This window comes from Ascaphus truei, unplaced genomic scaffold (assembly GCF_040206685.1).
Source record: "Ascaphus truei isolate aAscTru1 unplaced genomic scaffold, aAscTru1.hap1 HAP1_SCAFFOLD_561, whole genome shotgun sequence".
In the NCBI taxonomy this organism is placed as follows: Eukaryota; Metazoa; Chordata; class Amphibia; order Anura; family Ascaphidae; genus Ascaphus; species Ascaphus truei.
The window spans coordinates 65366-87619 of NW_027456893.1; the positions used below are offsets into that span (position 1 = coordinate 65366).

Sequence of the window (22254 nt, forward strand, 5' to 3'; positions counted from 1 at the left end):
TCAGACACCCTGCAAACCCCACACATCCATCAGACACCCTCTAAACGCCACATATCCATCAGACACCCTGCAGACCCCACACATCTATCAGACACCGTGCAGAACCCACACAACCACCAGACACTCTGCAGACACCACACATCCATCAGACACCCTGCAAAACCCACACATCCATCAGACACCCTGCAAAACCCACACATCCATCAGACACCCTGCAAAACCCACACATCCATCAGACACCCTGCAAACCCCACACATCTATCAGACACTCTGCAGACACCACACATCCATCAGGCACCATGCAGACCCCACACATCCATCAGACACTCTGCAGACACCGCACATGCATCATACATCCTTCAGACCCACACTTCCATCAGACACCCTGCAGACCCCACACATCCATCAGACACCCTTCAGAAAACACACATTCTGCATCCCTCCTACATTCAATTTACATTATTGTAAGTTTATTTAGCAGCTGGCAGCTTAGTCATGTTGCCTTTTACAACTAATGTTTTGGGGCAATATGGGCACGAGAAGCACAATTATTCTCCACACACCACAACAATCTGTCTTGTCAAGTCTCATGAACTAGAGGGAAATCTCACTCATTGGTAGAGCAGTCTCGGCAGCCTCATTTATCGGTAGAGCCGTTTAACTCATTGTGGCCCAGTCTTACTTATTGGAGGTTAGGTTCAATCATTGTGTTCCAGTCTTACTCATTGGAGGCTAGGTTGACTCATTGAGGGGCTGTTTTACTCATTGGAGTTTAGGTTGACTCATTGAGGGGCTGTCTTACTAATTAGAGGGTAGGTTCACTCATTGAGGGTCTGTCTTAATCATTGGAGGGTAGGTTCACTCATTGAGGAGCTGTATAACTCATTGGAAGTTAGGTTCACTCATTAAGGGTCTGTCTTACTCACTGAAGGTTAGGTTGACTCATTGACAGTCTGTCTTACTCATTGGAGTAGGCTCATTCATTGATGGGCTGTCTTACTCATTGGAAGGTGGGTTCACTCATTGAGGGGCTGTCTTACTCACTGGAGGTTATGTTGACTAATTGACAGTCTGTCTTACTCCTTGGAGTAGGTTCGCTCATTGAGGGGCTGTATTACTCATTGGAGGCTAGGATCACTCATTGAGGGTGTATCTTACTATTGGAGGGTAGGTTCACTCATTGAGGGGCTGTGACTCTTTGATAAAGTCCCATGTCGGGATGAAACGCGTCAGAGTGTTCCTGTCTGTGATGTTCAGCATTTTGTTTCAATAAAGCTGATTTTATATTCTAAAGCTTGGCGCAGTTCAAGGGAGCAGTGACTATCTACAACATTGACTTCACCTATATCTACACTGGATGGAGCATGCAGGGGCCACACTATTGCAGCAAGGAGATACTCATTTACTCTTCCAGCGCAAGCGGCGGCGCCACCCGTTTGAATCTTGGGACGCGCCGGAGCGCATTGCATGCTGGGATACAGCCGTCGTGCAGCCGATCCCTCAGCATTGAGACGGCGTCTTCACCATTGACGAGCACAGACCGGCTGCGGGGGTAGCGAGGACACCGGTAGGGTAAGGGCAGCAGTCTGGGTAATTCATTTTGAGCTTACAAATGGCGTGTCCGTGGACATGTCACTTTGTACCTCTAGCACTTGATCTGCATTCTAGCCCCCGTTTCGGTATTTAGTCCCTATACGCTACCCCTTTTATAATACTCATTACCTTAATACACTTACAGTGAGACCCCTTCCCTTGTGGACTTTGGCATTGGTTGCAGGTATTGCCAATTACCTACACATGGTTTTGTTAGCATCAGATTCATTGGGGTTTATTCCCCATTTTTTTCTTTACTCATTGGAGGTTAGGTTCACTCATTGAGGGTCTGTCTAACTCATTGGAGAGTAGGTTCACTCATTGAGTGGCTGTCTTACTCATTGGAGGGTAGGTTCACTCATTGGGGGGCTGTCTAACTCATTGGAGGTCAGGTACACTCATTGAGGGGCTGTCTTACTCATTGGAGGGTAGGTTCACACATTGAGGCGTTGTGTAACTCATTGGAGGTTAGGTTCACTCATTGCCGTGAGTCTTATTCATTGGAAGATAGGTTCACTCATTGAGGGTCTGTCTCACTCAGTAATGTGGAAGTCTCAATGCATAGTTATAAGAACATAGGGTTTATACTTAGAATCAATTTCTTTTGAAGTGACTGCTACTTTAAAACCTTCAGTGTTAAAGTGCTAAGCAACCCCTTGAAAGGTAATTTACTGCAAAGATGGTAATTTCACCTCTTGCACTGTAGCAGTTAAAAGCATTGGTTCATAAAATAATAGCAACCAGTGGGTTCAGCTGGTTACATCAATGTCTCTAAAATTGGAAGCTTTTAGAGCCATCAAACATAATGGAAAATACCTAAATGATCATCTTGGCTTTCTACCCAGCTATTCGTTATCCCCCTGATGTCCAGCTCTCTATGTACCACAATGTGTTCTACTCAAATTAATTTCATTCTGTTCAGATCAGCGGATTAACAGTGTCTAATGATAGCTCTTAGGCACACCATTTTAAAACCAAAGTAGTGTAGAGTAGGCTTGTCATTACAATAGATGAAGAGTAAAAGTATAATCGGAGTACCTGACCTTGTAATATTTGTGTACACAATGATACTGGCCGGCAGAACTGGCAGAAGTAGCACTGTATCTTACATTATTTTGAACTGGGAAATTCTATTTGGATTTAAAAGGGGAAATGAATTTCTCATCCATACGCTGTCACAGCATGACAAGGATAAACTCAGTGTAACGGTGCTATTGTCTACATTAATGTCTGGACACATCACTTTCCATAGTATTGTATACATAACTTAATATCACGCTTTCCATTGGATTCATTGATATCGTTGGCACAGTATTTCCTGATATATCCTATTACACAAGATGGCGCAATAGGCTACCTCTATATATCCATATGAGAATGTCCACATCTTCTAGTCCTTTCACATTGTATTGTGATGACAACCTTTTACCAGCAATTTCCAGGGCCTGGAACCCACTGCTCCTGTCATCTGGTGTAGGATCGTTGCCAGTTATAGATTTCATGGATATTATGGGGGCAGCAGTGTTCCCTTTTACATGAGGTTCTGTCCTGGGCTGTTCTTTTCACCGAGATAGAGTTGGCTCCTTTTCTCCGGGACAGACCCTTTAGCCTTTCTTCCATGGCAAAGAAGTCTACAGTGGACTTAAAGAAGTCCAGCAGAACACTGTGAGTCCACACTGTGTTAGACAGGTCATCTTTAATGAAGCCACAGTGACCACCATAATGGGTCAGCAACAGGAAGAAGTGGGGGTTAGTCTCAAACAGCTCAAAGGGCACAGTGTTATGCGGGTCCCCACGAATGGGGTCGTCTTGGCTGCAGATGCACAGGACTGGTATAGCCACTTCATCAATGTCTCTAAGTGGGTCATTTCTTTCCCAGTAGGAATCCCAGGTTAGGCCATTGGAAACTTTGGTATGACAAAACAAGGTCTCCTCTAGCTCCTTTAGGGTTCTGCTTCCAAAAAGTCTGTCAGTATTTATAATCTGTCCCAGTGCTGTAGCATACCTATATTTAAAAAAAAAAAAGAAGAAGAAGTGTCAGAGCCCATGTCTAGTGGTAATAATAAAAAAAAGTTGTCCTGTTTCAAATGGTACCAAACTGTTTGGCACTAATTTTAGTAAGGGTTATACAATATTTGTGATCTAGAAACCAAAAAAGCAGAGAATATTTATAAAAACATTTTTTTATCAAAAGTAGGTGGACATGTAGGTTTGTAAATGCAAACAGTGGAGGTACTCACAAAATGTAAACAAAAATAAAAGTGCAGGAATCCCTCGATATACGGAACAGATAACGTTCCCTAAAGTGTGTCCGTAAACCGCAATTCCGTATATCGAAGCCTATTTCCCATTGCCTTCCGTTTATATAACTGGAGATGCATTCCTACGGAAACAGATTCAGCCCCAAGACATAGTAACATCACACGTAAGAATGGCGCAAACCTTTTAAGCACACATTAATTCTGAAATCGATAATTGTATGCTAAAATATTAATAATAATTGTCAAAGTGAAGAGTGCGGGGAAACCCGTTCAATATGAAAAGTGCGTGCAAACAACCCACAGCAGTAGGAACGGTGCTAGGACAAACGACAGAACGTGCATTGTATGTTTCCTTTAAAAAAAAATGTAGAAATTCAAAATTGCGTAAATGTGAATGTAACATTCTATATATTGAATTTCTTCCCTAATTGATCAATTCCTTTGTAGCGAAATTCCGTATATCGAGTTGCCATAGATCAAGGGATGCCTGTATTAGTACAGTACTTCAAACACCCCAGTACCATCAAACTTTGAATACTAGTGGCCATACACGAGTACAATTGAAACGCAGTAAGGTGAGACGTCTGCTCAAAGTGTTAACCCTTTGCTGCTTTGCTATGCATTGCTGGCCTCTCTGGCGCTGAATGGGTTCAGAGTGCAGTCACACCTACCAACACATGTAATGCCTTTTCTAACATCAGTCTCATAATGTAAAATACATTTAATAGTCAGGAATGTATACAGTGTTTTTCAACCAGGGTTCCGCAGGTGTCCCTAAAGGGTTCCCTGCAATTTTCAGGTCATTTGAGAAGTGTACCAAATACAGAAGAATTTAACAATGCATCTGATCTAAGACACATTATTAGAGAGGGTTGGGGTTCCTTACAATGCATCTGATCTCAGACGCGCTATTAGAGAGGGTTGGGGTTCCTTACAATGCATCTGATCTCAGACGCTTTATTAGTTATTATTGGGGTTCTGCAGAATTTTACAGTATAATTATAGGGTTCCTTAACCAAAAAAAAGGTTGGAAACCAGTGAGCTTATACATAACCGAGGAAAGATGGTGCAGCAATTCCAGAAATGCTGTTCTCGGCTTTACTAATACAGTAGTAGTTATTTAAAATTATTATTCTACATCAAAACTGTTTTAGACCAAGTGTACAATTGGAATAGAAATGGAACATAAGGCAATTTTTGGAACCAAGTAAGCAAACCTAAACTTGTCATTGCAAATATTTTAATTTAACAATAATTTTAACAACAATGTATTCACTCAAAGCGGTTCTATTTTTATAATACTACTAGCTGAGAGCCCCGGCGTTGCCCGGGATGTTTGTGGTGTGGGGGTGGCATTTGGGTGGTTGGGTGAGGAGTGGTCCACGCGGCCCATGGCGGTGTGCGGTGGTACTGCTGCTGTGGCTGTACTGATGGTGATTGTATCGGGGTGCTGATTTGGGAGGGTTTGGTGTGTTGATGTGGGGATGCGGATGTGGGGGTGCTGATGTGGGTGTGGCAAGGTGCGAAGGTGCTGATGTGTGGGTGATGGTGTTGATGGAGGCTGGGAATGGCGGGGGGCCGAGGATACCGGTGTGCTGATGTGGTGGTGCTGGGGATAGTGTGTGTGTGTGTGTGTGTGTGTGTGTGTGTGTGTGTGTGTATATATATATATATATATATATATATATATATATATATATATAATGTGTGTGTGTATGTGTGCATACACGTGTTTGTGTGTGCATACACGTGTGTGCGTGTATATACATGTGCGTGTGTATACATGTGTGTGTATACACGTGTGTGTGTATACACGTGTGTGTGTGCGCACACGTTTGTGTGTGTGTACATGTGTGTGCGCGCACATGTGTGTGTGTACACGTGTGTGTGTGTACATGTGTGTGTGTGTATGTGTGTATACGTGTGTGTGTATACTTGTGTGCGTGTATACGTGTGTGCGTGTATACGTGTGTGTGTGTATACGTGTGTGTGTCTACGTGTGTGTGTCTACGTGTGTGTGTGTGTGTGTGTCTACGTGTGTGTGTGTGTATATATATATATATATATATATATATATATATATTGTGACAAACGGCTTACTCCGGGGCTCCGTCGTTTGTCCGGGACTGTTTAGAACACGGTCTTTTAGGGTAGGTTAAATGATGAGGCGTCACGTACTGTTCCTTTAAACGGGCTATGCCTGGTTTATTCAGTCCCAGGCACTGAGACTGCCACAGTGCATACAACAGAAAACAGATCAAAACAAAAGCTGCTCACCTGAGCGATAACTTAACTTAGATATCCCTGACTCAGGGTTGGAAGTGGCTTTTCCACTTCCAACATCAGAACACGGTACTTTTGCAGTCTTACACAAATGAACAGAAAGATTGAACCTGTTTGGGGAAGAGGCTTCTCCCCTCTGTAGTTCAGCAGCCTTCCAGCCTCCTGGCTCTTGTGGGGAGACCAGAGCAAACAGGAAATCAGTCTTTCATACCTGATTCCTAATTAGCATGACAGGTGACAGAAATCAGGCAGCAGACAAACTCTGGTCTGGATCTCTCATCCCTCAGTTCCAGCGCTTGCCAAACTGTGGGATGGAGTGTATGTATTATAAGGCTGCACTCCCATTCCAAACAGGATAGAAACTGTCTAGTATCCTGGGAGCCCTATATACGGAATTTATTACCATCCCCTGGTTTCTGTCACATATCCTCCCCCCCAGCTCAGACCTCGAGGGATGAGCGACCATGGATATTAGGGAGTGCATCCTTGACAACCCGTCAGCATTGCCATGTTTGTGCCCTGACCTGTGTTCCACAGAAAATTTAAAGGGTTGTAGGCTTAGGAACCACCTGGTCACTCTAGCATTCTTTTCCCTGTTTTGACACATCCAGGTAAGGGGTGCATGATCTGTGACCAACCGGAATTTTCTCCCCAACAGGTAGTATTTGAGCGTCTCTACAGCCCACTTTATTGCGAGACACTCTTTCTCTACTATGGAGTAATTTTTCTCCTGGGGATTTAGTTTCCTACTTAAATAAAGGATGGGGTGCTCCTCACCTTGAGACTCCTGGGAGAGTACCGCCCCCAGCCCTACCTCAGATGCGTCGGTTTGGACTACGAACTCTTTGGAGAAGTCAGGTGTGACCAACACTGGTTGGGCACAGAGAGCTTCTTTCAGGCTTCTAAAGGCCTGTTCGGTTTCGGGGGACCACTTTACCATTAGCGGTCCTCTTGCTTTTGTGAGATCAGTTAGTGGGGTTGCCTTAGTTGCAAAATTGGGAATAAACCTTCTATAGTACCCAATTAACCCCAAAAAGGTCCTTACTTGTTTTTTTGTAACTGGCCTTGGCCAATTTTGTATCGCCTCCACTTTGAGTGTTTGGGGTTTGAGTAAACCTCTGCCAATAGAATATCCCAGATACTTGGCCTCCTCCAGACCAATAGTGCATTTAGCGGGGTTAGCAGTTAGTCCAGCAGACCGGACTGCGTCAAGCACAGCTTGGACCTTTGGAAGGTGGGATTGCCAATCTTCACTATGGATTACCACATCATCCAGGTAGGCGGCAGCATACCGAGCATGTGGTTTTAAAATTTTATCCATCATTCTTTGGAATGTGGCGGGAGCTCCATGTAAGCCAAAAGGCAACACCTTATACTGAAAGAGGCCGTCTGGGGTTGAGAAGGCTGTCTTTTCTTTTGCCCTTTCTGTGAGGGGAACCTGCCTCCGGATATCGGGTGGCATAATCTAATATTACCAATATATGCTGATGTCCCCTAGCAGACTTTATTAGGGGTCCTACTAGATCCATAGCAATCCGGTCAAATGGTACCTCTATTATGGGAAGGGGTACCAATGGGCTGCGGTATGCCTTGAACGGGGCGGTGATCTGACATTCTGGGCATGAGGAACAATAATTCGTAATTTCTGCCAGAACCCCAGGCCAATAGAAGCTTCGGAGAACCTTTTCTTTTGTCTTTTCCACCCCTAGGTGTCCCCCCAATGGATGACTATGTGCGAGGTGTAATACTACGTTACGGAATGTCCGTGGTACCAACAATTGTTTAGTTGTAACTGATTTCCTTTTATCAACCCGATATACTAGGTCGTTCTCTACCTCGAAGTAGGGGTAAGCAAGTGACCTATCTGGTTGGCCAGGAGTACTATTCTGGTCCCGTATATTTCCCCTTGCTACCGCTAATGTGGGGTCCTCCCACTGGGCCTTCTTAAAACTCCCAGGACTGACCTCTAGGTCAGCGAGGGTCTTATCCGGTTCTGGGGTGGTAAGTGTCTGCTCAACATCTTGATTTGGGGTATTCCCTACCAAAGTAGTGATGGGGAAGGGAATTTTACAGCACTCCTCCTTTTCCCCCTTCTTATTTGGGCCCTCGTCAACCTCCATTTCTGAAAAAGGGAAAGGATTTGTTTCTTCTAATACTTCGTTATGGTCCGCTATTGAACTCTGGGCGCTATTCTGAGCGGGGGACCACATTTGTAGAAAATGGGGAAAGTTGGTCCCTATTAACACATCATGTGCCAGTTTGGGTACAATACCCACCTTGAAATCTAAAGAACCAAACTCTGTTTCAAAAAAAACATCAACAGTGGAATATTCATGATTATCCCCATGTATACAACAAATTGCCACTCTTTGTGAACTGTTTCCCTGTTTCTTCTTAATGGGCAAGAGGTATTCGGACACTAGTGTGACCATGCTCCCAGAGTCAAGAAGTGCCCGAACCCTCTTACCATTAACCTTTACAAATGCCCACAGATGGTTATTCAAGGGGTCCTCTGGGCTAGGGCCCATACATTGGGACAACAGCGAATAAGGTTCCACGCTGTTGCATTGCATGGGCTCATCATTTAGTGGGCAGATTTTTGCTGTGTGGCCCCTCTCATGACAATTTACACATTTAGGTACATAGTCTGTGTCCCACTTAGAGCCTTTTCCCGGCTCCCCATGTTGGCTATTGCCCTTAGTGTGCGAACCACTGTTGCTGGTGCTGCGTGAAGGTGGTCGCCGCTCTTCAGCGCCCCTTAACCCCGGTACCCTTTTACCGTCTCTGGAAGAGTCCTGGAACCTCGGGTAGTGGGGTTGCTCCACGACTGTGGGTTGCGGGTGCTCTTCTGCTGCATTGTACCTTTCTACGAGGGCCACAAGCTCATCCGCATTGTGGGGGTCACTCCGACTGACCCAACGGCGTAAGGCAGAGGGAAGTTTCCTCAAGAACTGGTCCATGACCAACCGTTCCACGATGTGGCTTGCTGAGTTGATCTCGGGTTGTAGCCACTTCCGGGCGAGGTGGATGAGGTCATACATCTGGCTTCGGGTGGCTTTATCCATCGTGAAGGACCATGCGTGAAACCTTTGGGCACGAACAGCCGTGGTTACGCCGAGGCGGGCGAGGATCTCGAACTTCAATTTTGCATAGACGTTAGCTTCGGCTGGCTCTAGATCAAAGTAAGCCTTCTGGGGTTCGCCGCTTAGGAAGGGTGCGATTAGACCAGCCCACTCAGCTTCTGGCCATCCCTCTCTCTGTGCCGTGCGTTCAAACGTGAGAAGATAGGCTTCCACATCATCCGAGGGTCCCATCTTCTGAAGGTAGTGGCTTGCCCTGGTCATTTTCGGAACTGGGGCTGCCGCTGCCAGTGGAAGGTTACTGATAGTCCCCCTCAGGATCTCGAGTTCCTGCTGTAAGCCCTGAGCGAACCGCTGTTGCTCCTCTCTCAGCAAGCGGTTTGTCTCTTGCTGGTTTGCATTCGCGTTTTGCAGGGCTTCATTCGTCTGTTGCTGGTTTGCATTCGCCTGTTGCTGGTTTGCATTCGCCTGTTGCTGGTTTGCATTAATCTCTTGCTGGGCTATTAGCAGCTGTTGCTGGGCTGCATTCGTCTGCTGCTGGTTTGCATTAGTTTCTTGCTGGGCTATTAACAGCTGTTGCTGGGTTTCATTCGCGTCTTTCTGGGCAGCGACATTGCGTACCAGCGCACCCACCACGTCTTCCATCTTGTTTGCAGAGGATGAAAAAAAACTTTTTTTTTTTTTTTCTTTCAAAGTTCTTCAACCCGCAGACCCCCTAGTGCTCTGCCCGCATTCTCCACCATATGTGACAAACGGCTTACTCCGTGGCTCCGTCGTTTGTCCGGGACTGTTTAGAACACGGTCTTTTAGGGTAGGTTAAATGATGAGGCGTCACGTACTGTTCCTTTAAACAGGCTATGCCTGGTTTATTCAGTCCCAGGCACTGAGACTGCCACAGTGCATACAACAGAAAACAGATCAAAACAAAAGCTGCTCACCTGAGCGATAACTTAACTTAGATATCCCTGACTCAGGGTTGGAAGTGGCTTTTCCACTTCCAACATCAGAACACGGTACTTTTGCAGTCTTACACAAATGAACAGAAAGATTGAACCTGTTTGGGGAAGAGGCTTCTCCCCTCTGTAGTTCAGCAGCCTTCCAGCCTCCTGGCTCTTGTGGGGACACCAGAGCAAACAGGAAATCAGTCTTTCATACCTGATTCCTAATTAGCATGACAGGTGACAGAAATCAGGCAGCAGACAAACTCTGGTCTGGATCTCTCATCCCTCAGTTCCAGCGCTTGCCAAACTGTGGGATGGAGTGTATGTATTATAAGGCTGCACTCCCAGGCCAAACAGGATAGAAACTGTCTAGTATCCTGGGAGCCCTATATACGGAATTTATTACCATCCCCTGGTTTCTGTCACAATATATATAATGTGTGTGTGCGTGTGTGCATACACGTGTGTGTGTGTGTATACACATGTGTGTATACACGTGTGTGTATACACGTGTGTGTGTGTGTGTGTACACGTGTGTGTATGTATGTATACGTGTGTGTGTGTATACGTATGTATGTGTATACATGTGTGTGTGTGTCTACGTGTGTGTGTGTCTATGTGTGTGTGTGTCTACGTGTGTGTGTGTCTACATATGTGTGTGTGTGTGTGTCTACATGTGTGTGTGTGTGTGTGTGTGTGTATGTGTGTGTGTCTAAGTGTGTGTGAGTATGTGTGTACGTGTGTGTACATGTGTGTGTGTGTGTGTGTCTACGTGTGTGTGTCTACATGTGTGTGTGTGTCTACATATGTGTGTGTGTGTCTACATATGTGTGTGTGTGTCTACATATGTGTGTGTGTCTACATATGTGTGTGTGTGTGTGTGTGTATGTGTGTGTCTACGTGTGTGTGTGTGTGTGTGTGTGTGTGTGTGTGTGTGTGTGTGTGTGTGTGTATGTGTGTGTCTAAGTGTGTGTCTGTGTGTGTGTCTACATGTGTGTCTACATGTGTGTGTGTGTCTACGTATGTGTGTGTGTCTACGTATGTGTGTGTGTGTCTACATGTGTGTGTGTCTACATATGTGTGAGTCTACATATGTGTGTGTGTGTGTGTGTGTGTGTGTGTCTAAATGTGTGTGTGTGTGTATGTGTATGTGTGTGTGTGTGTGTCTACATGTGTGTGTGTCTACATGTGTGTGTGTGTCTACATGTGTGTGTGTGTGTGTGTGTGTGTGTGTCTACATGTGTGTGTGTGTCTACATTTGTGTGTCTGTCTACATGTGTGTGTGTGTCTACATGTGTGTGTGTGTCTACATGTGTGTGTGTCTACATGTGTGTGTATATGTGTGTGTTGGAGGAGGGACGGAGGGATGAGGCCGGAGAGGAGGAAATGTGTGTGGGGGGGAGCTGCTTACCTTACAGCATACAGCCGGCAGCAGCTTCCTCCTGCAGCCCGGGGGAGTCGCACCCCAGCTCAAGTCATCTGCTAGGGAGGGGCGGGGATCGGACGGGAGCCGGATGGAGAGCACAGAGGGCATATGGAGGGAGAGAGGGGGGGGGAGCTGCACGGAGAGCACAGAGGGCATGTGGAGGGAGAGAGGGGGGGCGCTGCATGGAGAGCTGAGCCCGGAGAGCTGCAGAAGGCATGTGGGGGGTCCCTCCTGCAGGTGAGGCAACGGCGCCGAGGAGCGGGCGCCTCTGCTCGTGGGTAGTGTTGCTGCAGGCGCCAGGGGAGGCTGGGGTTTGCTGTGAGGGGGAGTCGGGAGAGGTGAGGCGGTGGCACCGAGGAGCGTGCGCGCCGATGCCCGTGGGTAGCGGTGTCAGTGGCTGGTGAGTGTGACCAATGAGAGGTGTGCGGGGGCGGGCGGGCCAAGGGAGCAATCTGATTGTCCGGAGGCTGAGTGACAGACCGACGGACCAATCAGATTGCCTCTAGATATGGACATACAATGGTTTCAAAAATATAGATATAGATCAAATCAACCAATGAAGAGAGGTCTTCAGATTCAGAAAAGGAAAGGGGTCATGCATCAACATTTCTTTGATGCAAACCTGATGCAACTCTTCAGGCGAAGTAAATATTGCACCAGGTGTATCAAATGAGAAAAAGAAACAATGGAAGAATTAGGGGGGGTGGGGGGGTTATATATCAATCTCTGTGATGCAAAACCTGGATAAAACATCTGCACCCAATTTACCATCACCAAAAATATATATTCCATAGGCCTGGACTCCTAGGTACCTTCACTCACCAGGCCCAGGACACCAAGTCTTGTTGTGCCCTCCTTCTCCATGGCCCTGGGTTGAGCAATGCAAAACAAATGTGTGGCTGAACTCTCACACTGTGACTGAGGTTAAAAGGGAAGGAAGAGAAAGGATTCAGAGGCTAATAATTTCAAAGAGGATGAGCTGGTGCGGGAGATGTTCTGGATCCAGATTGTGCCATTCTACATCTCGGGACAGTGAGCTAATCAGAGTGAACAGTCGTTTCAATCAGGGAGGGGTGGGTGTAAGATATGAAAACATTTATTGGTTAAACAAAAGCTGAAGTGCTAAGAATAAAACCCTTCAACATTTACAAAGGTCTTGAGTGTCATACTCCGAAGAGCATTTATAATTTGTTATATCACTGTATATCAGGAAGAATGAGCAATAAACAGTCCAAAAAATACCAAGACACTCAATAAATGTTCAACTGAATTTAAGAAATAAGATGTAACATCACAAAGTTCCCTACAGGTCGAGGAAGAAATGTAGAAAGAAAAAAATATATACAGTATGAAAAATTAACTATTACTATATCACAGAATATACAGTACATGCCGCTGTTATCAGAAGATACAGGGTTTATTACTACCTGAGGGGGAGGGGGGGAGGTTATCAGGCAGAAGTTCTACAATATAAAGTGATTGGGACTGAATGATAAACCAGTTCTTCGCCTGCATGTTGTACTTGAGGCGGTTCTTAGCACATGTGGATATACTGTATGTAGATTCACAATAACTGCAGCACCGCTACGGTACTGGTCTTGGGGAGCAGCACCATTCTATTTATATATTAATATTTGTTGTTGAGCCTTTTATAGGATCAGCAGGAAACTTCCTCAGTGAAGTGGTTTTACATGATCTCTCCAGACCATAAAAAGTCTCAGTCGAAGAGGAGATCGTTTGTAGCTGCAACTGCTCGCGCAGTACAACATCTCTGGGAAAGTTTTCTGAGCATGGGAATCATGTGCCGAACGTTGTATATTGCAGCAATCTACAGCACGTCTGTGTTTCTATAGTGCCAATCCCATCACGCGCTTTCACGGTTGCCCTTTTTTACGCATGCAGCCACCTCTGCGGTGAAATCTTGGTAATAACACATTCTGCAGCAGTTTTAAAAAAAAGCAACGTGGGATTATCAAGCATTTCCACGTGAAAGTGAGTTACTTGGCTGCAAACTGGAGCAGCATCAGAGAGACTCATAAATAGTTTATTCTCTGAAGCAGGGATCAAGCCCACACCCTTGTACAGTACAGATGCAGCGGCCGTTATTCGAACAAATCACGGAGCCGTTTTCGTGTGCGCTGTTGTACTCCACGTGGCATTAACAAGGCCAGTCGCCTCAGGCACACGTGATTATCGCGGTTGCTTAGTTGGAATTTCATGGATTCTGTTTCTTTGTGTGCAATGAAATGCAATGAAATGAATGAATTGTAATGTGTACAGTACTGTGCTACTGTGTCAATTTCAGGTGTTTAAAAACCAGAACACTAAAATGCCATTTTCTGCACTCGCGTCTTAAGGAAGTAAGGTTGGAATAAATCACGCGCCATGACATGGGTATTCCGGGGTATACACCGCGTGAAGTGTTCGAATAACGGCCGCTGCATCTGTATGTGCAAGAACAAAAGTGCCACACCCACGCTGTCCTGCAAGTCACACTGCTATTACCTGCTCAGATGCAGCTTCTGGTAGAACAGAAGTATTGTCCGCCACAGCCAAGGGCAGCCGGCTTCGAACCAGTCTTGCAGGCGGAACAGCGGGGAGATGCAGCCTGCTGCCGTGATGTAGCTGGAAGAGCCACATTCTCCGAGGTAGGACAGGAGAAGCCCAGAGCCGGTGCCTTCGCCTGCAGCAAAGAGCCGAGAGGAGGGCTGGCAGTGGCGGATATAGCGAACGGCTTCCCGGAGGTCGTTGGGGTCCCCGTAAGACTGCAGCTTGGCTGTGCTGAGAGGGCAACCGTTTTGGCAACGGCGATTAAAGATCACAGCTTGGTAGCCATGAAGAAGGGCCAAGTGGCACATCTGGAAATAGGCAAATGAATAACATGCATGATGCATTTCGTATTGTTCTCTTCAGAATTGTGAAACATTCAGAGTGTAAATGCCGTCCAGGATAACAGTAGCGTTAGAGGGAAGATTGAAAAAAGGGACTCGAGGGTATACATGTATCTTATTGGGGAAATAATCCATCAGATAAAACTGAATGGCATTGCAACAAATGGTGTTAATGGTGCTAAATAAGACTGCACAGGCCTGAAATAGTACTATTTGCAATTACAGAATGGAGCAGGGGTAGCCATCCCTAGTGCTCAAGGGTCACCAACAGGTCAGGTTTTCAGTATATCCCTGCTTCAGCACAGGTTGCTCCACCATTATGATTCAGCCACTGATTGAGTCACCTGTGCTGAAGCAGGGATATCCTGAAAACCTGACCTGTTGGTGGCCCTTGAGCACTGGAGGTGGCCACCCATCCATGGTATAGACGAATAAATCCTTGGGTGGTTTAACCCGTTAGTGTAGTCTAATCCCGAGGATGAACAAGGGGGTTAAGGCAGTTTCCCCTGCTCAAACAGTAACATAATACAGCAAAGTTCATGTTAGGACAAAACATTACCCACTAATTAAAAGCAATTAGCATATTGTGCAATGAAGACAGTCTTCCCCCCTGCACTTTCTTGTTTGGGAAAAGTAACCTGAGAAAGGATTTGGGTGTTGTTTGTCTCCAACGTAAATCTGTGGTCCTAAAATTACTTATTAATAATAATAATAGTAATAACAACAACAAATAAATAATGTTCTTGGGGTTTCTGCTCTCTAAATGAAGGCTCTGACAACTTGGCTCTGAAAGCTTGTTTAGTCCTTTTGTGACCGCATTGTCTCTTTATGACAATAACCCAAATCAGTCGCCACATTTCCAGTTATTGTCACATAGGAAAGTCTACACATCCACATTATGCATTGTGCACAGGACTCAGGAGCAGAATGGGTGGTTACTATTGTGACAGGATGACTCTAAACAGGATACATTCGTAAAGGAGAAGGGTACAGTATTGTTCCAGCAACAACGGTGCACTGATTGCCATATACATAGTGGAATGATAAAGGTGGCAGCAATGCAATCTCTAACCCAAAGAGCATACAATCACATTTTGGAAAGCCGGGCATAGGATGGATAAAGTGACTTGACACCGTCATAACAAGCAATACATGTCTTAAAGAGGTTAGCTCACACAATGTGAATAATTATGTGAAGTACAAACCTATATTAAGCTCTTGTACAAGCCTCTCTGAATTTAAAACTCCTTAAACTGTGTAGTCTGGAATCTAATCAGAATTCATACAGTATAACTATTATTATTGTCTTACTAAAAATAAACGTGCAAAGTACCACTTAGGAACACTAATTATTATAATTAGTGCAACTAATGATTGACCCTCTTTACTGCCAGAATGACCTGCAATCACCCAGCAGCTGAAGTTAACATACTTCCAATATAACTGGCCCACTCGCAGTGTAACTCTAAATTCAGAAACAAACCTAGAAAAGAAGGAAGAATTTCTCACATCCAGACATATCTTTGGTTGAGGTTTAGCAGTCCCATGAGTTTGAGTCTCATCATGACATACAGAAGTATGAACTTTCAATTGTATTAAATTCCAGTTCTGCACTTACTGCTTAATAATGTCATCACCATCACCATCATCATCATCATCATCATCATCATCATCATCATCATCATCAATAATAAAATATTTTACAATTATCACCCAGAATACTGATAAAAATGTATTACAAGTCCTAATATTGCTAACACTGATAGTATTGGACGGCAATATTCAGAATAACAAGTGCTCTCTATATAAATGCTGACACTATGCTATGTTTTCTTCCTACTACTGTATGTTAACAGCAGTCAATAATACTGCTAATAATTGATCACAACAATACTGAAAATACTGTAATAGAAAATGCTATTGATAACAGCATTGATTCGCCTTCTGATAAATAATACATAAATGTTCTATTCATCTTAACTTGAAAGATTCCCAATAACTGCACAACTCTGTCATCTATCGCCCTCTCAATACTTAGCTTATGGTCTAAATTACCTTGCTGGTGTTCCTGGTGATCTTGCCAAATGAGTTTGGGATGACCAGTAAGATGGGCACGGTGGAGTTACTAGAGTCCCTCCTTCTCCTCTGATGCTGCCCGGGCTTCACAGCCCAATCCAGAGCCACAAGCCCGTCATCGCTCAGCTGCAGGTACTCTCTTACAAAATGAACCCCTCTGTCCACCGGACCCAGGATACCCATCAAGGTCTGCAGGGTAGGGAAGGTCCTCCATAGCCACTTGACATTGGAAAACCCATTGAATGTCCGGCAATGTCTCACCAGGTAGTTGGCCAAAGCAGAAGGCTTGTAGATCAACTTACACCCTTGCAGACCATCCACACTCTTTGCAGAGACAGTTGCCCAGAAACTATTGCTGAACCACATCTTACATGACCAGAGGAGCAAGAGAAGAAGAGTGCCCAAGCAGGCAGCCCATTGTAGCATCTCAGTGGCAGGCACTGCAAGGACCTTGTTGGTGAACTAAACCCAGCAAAGACAAATGAGAACAGTGAGATGTCAGAAAGTCTGCAGACGTGCAGGTGCTTCAAGCATTGTGGTAGCTGGGAGAAGACAGAAGGAAGTGTTCAGAGCAGATCACACATCCTTCTCTGGCTGCGCGGAGAGAGAGGCTGCACAAAACTGAGCATGCTTTGCTATCAGAGACCGAATCTCACCAGACTAAAGGCTGTTTGCCACAAGTGGGCGGAGAAGGGAAGCTTTCTTGACACACACAAATTGTGATGATCACTCCCCTGTACAGAGAGGGAGAGAAAGGGGAGAGAGAGGGAGAGAGAGGGAGAGAAAGGGGAGAGAGGGAGAGAGGGAGAGAGGGGGGGAGAAGGGGAGAGAGGGGGGGGGGGGGAGAGGGAGAGAGGGAGAGAGAACGATTGCTTACGTCAAGATGCTTGACACTCCCGAGTATGAGACTTTCTAAACCTGTAGGCGATCTCCGCAAGGGCAATGAGTGAGGTAAGTGCCCCTCTCTGTGCAATAGAAGCGAGGGAGCTACTGCAGGACATGGGAAGTGAAGGGCGTCCTGCAGTGGGATAGGAAGCAGAGGTATGCATGTTCTCCTCCTACGGTAGTTACTGGGGCTGAGCCATGTGGAATGGTTACAGAAGGTGAGATATGGTACATTATTAGGGCAGGGCTGTAACAGGTGGGTGAATAATTATTGGCACTACTGTAATATAATAGGCAAGTTCCCTCTTGTGTAGTATAGCTAGCATAGTGAGAACATGCTAATTAAGTGTCCTTCTGTAGAACGGAAGCGGCAGGGAGCAGTGGTACTGTATGTCCCTCACTAAGATAGTTAGAAGAGGCAGGGAGCAGTGGTACTGTATATCCCTCACTAAGATAGTTAGAAGAGGCAGGGAGCAGTGGATTCTGTATATCCCTCACTAAGATAGTTAGAAGAGGCAGGGAGCAGTGGATACTGTATATCCCTCACTAAGATAGTTAGAAGAGGCAGGGAGCAGTGGATACTGTATATCCCTCACTAAGATAGTTAGAAGAGGCAGGGAGCAGTGGTACTGTATGTCCCTCACTAAGATAGTTAGAAGAGGCAGGGAGCAGTGGATACTGTATATCCCTCACTAAGATAGTTAGAAGAGGCAGGGAGCAGTGGTACTGTATGTCCCTCACTAAGATAGTTAGAAGAGGCAGGGAGCAGTGGATACTGTATATCCCTCACTAAGATAGTTAGAAGAGGCAGGGAGCAGTGGTACTGTATGTCCCTCACTAAGATAGTTAGAAGAGGCAGGGAGCAGTGGATACTGTATATCCCTCACTAAGATAGTTAGAAGAGGCAGGGAGCAGTGGATACTGTATATCCCTCACTAAGATAGTTAGAAGAGGCAGGGAGCAGTGGATACTGTATGTCCCTCACTAAGATAGTTAGAAGAGGCAGGGAGCAGTGGTACTGTATATCCCTCACTAAGAAAGTTAGAAGAGGCAGGGAGCAGTGGTACTGTATGTCCCTCACTAAGATAGTTAGACGAGGCAGGATAAATTACAGTAAGTGATTTATTCCGTTGAATGAGCAGAGAATGGCTGATAAGAAGTTCATTATTTTCCATACCCTTGTGGCAGCTAAAGGGGAATTCAAACACCTTTTCTTATTTAGTCATTGTATAAGGATTTAATATATATACACACACACACACACACACACACACACACACACACACACACACACACACACACACACACACACACACACACACACACACACACCTGTATGCTCATCTGCATGTCTTAGGCAGGTCACACAGCATACAGCACTTCCACTGCAGCAAGGGATTCTGGGAAATGACATGCAAATGAGCACACAGTGTCACTTTTTGCCTCAATAACCATTTTTAACATGGTTCCCTATAGGCTTAAGCTTGCTGCATGGTCACAGCTTTGAGCACAGCCAGGTTTAAGGTGCATACCCAGAAAACCACCCACAGACAGCTGTTTCGACCTTGATGGGTCTCATCAGTGTGGGGTTGATTTTACTGGGAATGCAAGAGAGGCTATGGGATAGGCTAAACCATAATACTGAGTTAAGTTATGGTGAGTAAAAAAAGTGACAAAAACCCTCCACAGGAAAGCAAATATGCAAATATAACTGTATGCTCATCTGCATGTCTTAGGCAGGTCTGCAACCCCGCCTTTCCCCATTATCACCCAGCATACAGCACTTCCACTGCAGCAAGGGATTCTGGGAAATGACATGCAAATGAGCACACAGTGTCACTTTTTGCCTCAATAACCATTTTTAACATGGTTCCCTATAGGCTTAAGCTTGCTGCATGGTCACAGCTTTGAGCACAGCCAGGGTTAAGGTGCATACCCAGAAAACCACCCACAGACAGCTGTTTCGACCTTGATGGGTCTCATCAGTGTGGGGTTGATTTTACTGGGAATGCAAGAGAGGCTATGGGATAGGCTAAACCATAATACTGAGTTAAGTTATGGTGAGTAAAAAAAGTGACAAAAACCCTCCACAGGAAAACAAATATGTATATGTGTGTGTGTGTGTGTGTGTGTGTGTGTGTGTGTGTGTGTGTATATATATATATATATATATATATATATATATACTGTATATATATATATATATATATATATATATATATATATATATATATATATATATATATATACAGTGCTCGACAAACCCGGTCGCCCACTCGCCAGGTGCGAACGGAAATTGGCCCGTGGCCAGCTACTTTTCCCCCCTGCTCTGCGCAAATTTTAAAAAAATTAAAAAAAAAAAATAACAAAAAAAATATCCTCCTGGCTGATTGGCCAATTGGTCGTGACGCGGAATGGAGCCCTTCTCTGCAGGGGTAATGGCTTCTCCTCGCGCGCGCGGTCCGTCTCCGTCTCCTGCCCGCGCTTCCCTCCTCATCCCCTCCAGTCTCCGCTCCTGTCGGGCAAGAGATGACAGCAGGGGATTTCTCCCCCCATCTCCCCTGCCCCGCTTGCCCTCCGGTTCTGCTCCTGTCCCTGTGGCTGCTCGCGCGGGGCAGGAGATGACAGTGGGCGATGTTCCCCCGTCCCGGTTGCCCTACGGTCCCCGCTTTCCCCCAGTGCCAGTGGCTGCTCCCGATGCCAGCAGGGGTGTTCCCCTCGGTCCCCGTGGCTGTCTCCGCTTCCCCACCCCCCCACAAATTTAAAAAAATAAATAAATAACAAAACAAAATATTTTCCTGGCTGATTGGCCGTGACGCGGTCGTGACGCGGAATGGAGCCCTTCTCTGCAGGGGTAAGTAATGGCTGCTCCTCGCGTGCGCGGTCCCTGTCTCCTGCTCGCGCTTCCCTTCTCATCCCCTCAGTCTCCGCTCCTGTCCCCGTGGCTGCTCGCGCGGGGCAGGAGATGACGGCAGGGGATTTCCCCCCCACCCACTCCCCGGTCCCGCTTGCCCTCCGGTTCCACTCCTGTCCCCGTGGCTGCTCGCGTGGGGCAGGAGATGACAGCGGGGAATGTTCCCCCCCCCAAACCTGCTTCCCCTTTGGTCTCCGCTCCTGTCCCCGTGGCTGCTCGCGCGGGGCAGGGGATTTCCCCCCCCTGTCCCGCTTGCCCTCCGGTTCCACAGAGTGTGTGTGTAAGAGAGTGTGTGTGTGTATGTATGAGAGAGAGTGGTGTGTGTGTGTGTGTGTGTGTGTGTGTGTGTGTGTGTGTGTGTGTAAGAGAGAGAACGTGTAGGACACCAAAGGTACCCCCCACCCCACCCAGTCAGTCATCCCCCCACCCCACCCAGTCAGTCATCCCCCCACCCCACCCAGTCATCACCCCACCCAGTCAGTCATCCCCCCACCCCACTCAGTCAGTCATCCCCCCATCCCACCCAGTCAGTCATCCCCCCATCCCACCCAGTCATCCCCCCATCCCACCCAGTCAGTCATCCCCCCACCCCACCCAGTCAGTCATACTCCCCCCCACCCAGTCAGTCATACTCCCCCCCACCCAGTCAGTCATACCCCCCCAGTCAGTCATACCCCCCCACCCAGTAAGTCATACCCCCCCCCACCCAGTCAGTCATACCCCCCCCCACCCAGTCAGTCATACCCCCCACCCAGTCAGTCATACCCCCCACCCAGTCAGTCATACCCCCCACCCAGTCAGTCATAACCCCCCCACCCAGTCATCACCCCACCCAGTCAGTCATCCCCCCACCCAGTCAGTCATCCCCCCACCCCACTCAGTCAGTCATCCCCCCATCCCACCCAGTCAGTCATCCCCCCATCCCACCCAGTCATCCCCCCATCCCACCCAGTCAGTCATCCCCCCACCCCACCCAGTCAGTCATACTCCCCCCCACCCAGTCAGTCATACTCCCCCCCACCCAGTCAGTCATACCCCCCCAGTCAGTCATACCCCCCCACCCAGTAAGTCATACCCCCCCCACCCAGTCAGTCATACCCCCTCAGTCAGTCATACCCCCCACCCAGTCAGTCATACCCCCCCACCCAGTCAGTCATACCCCCCCAACCAGTCAGTCATAACCCCCCCCACCCAGTCAGTCATACCCCCCACCCAGTCAGTCATACCCCGCCCACCCAGTCAATCATACCCCCCCCCACCAAGTCAAACATACCCCCCCACCCAGTTAGTCATACCCCCCCAGTCAGTCATACCCCCCCACCCAGTAAGTCATACCCCCCCACCCAGTCAGTCATACCCCCTCAGTCAGTCATACCCCCCACCCAGTCAGTCATACCCCCCACCCAGTCAGTCATACCCCCCCACCCAGTCAGTCATACCCCCCCACCCAGTCAGTCATAACCCCCCCACCCAGTCAGTCATACCCCCCACCCAGTCATACCCCCCCACCCAGTCAATCATACCCCCCCCCACCAAGTCAAACATACCCCCCCACCCAGTCAGTCATAACCCCCCCCACCCAGTCAGTCATAACCCCCCCCACCCAGTCAGTCATACCCCCACCCAGTCATACCCCCCCACCCAGTCAATCATACCCCCCCCACCAAGTCAAACATACCCCCCCACCCAGTCAGTCATAACCCCCCCCACCCAGTCAGTCATAACCCCCCCACCCAGTCAGTCAGTCATACCCCCCCACCCAGTCAGTCACCCCCCACCCAGTCAGTCATCCCACCCCCCTGCCCAGTCACCCCACCCAGTCAGACAGTCAGTAATCCCCACCCAGTCAGTCAGTAATCCCCACCCAATCACCCACCCAGTCACCCCACCCAATCACCCACCCA

The 22254-nt window shown here is 47.1% G+C and overlaps 1 protein-coding gene across 1 annotated transcript; it reads right to left on the bottom strand.

The window, feature by feature from the left end:
* Positions 1 to 448: 448 nt before the first annotated feature.
* LOC142485351 (protein ABHD15-like) lies at positions 449 to 17530 on the bottom strand. The gene is made up of 4 exons (XM_075584386.1): positions 17429 to 17530; positions 16531 to 17013; positions 14090 to 14442; positions 449 to 3598 (listed from the first exon to the last, which is right to left on the bottom strand). Exons 2-4 carry the CDS (start codon positions 16975 to 16977, stop codon positions 3058 to 3060), a joined length of 1341 nt encoding a protein of 446 aa, XP_075440501.1. The 5' UTR covers positions 16978 to 17013; positions 17429 to 17530; the 3' UTR covers positions 449 to 3057.
* Between the last annotated feature and the right edge of the window lie 4724 nt (positions 17531 to 22254).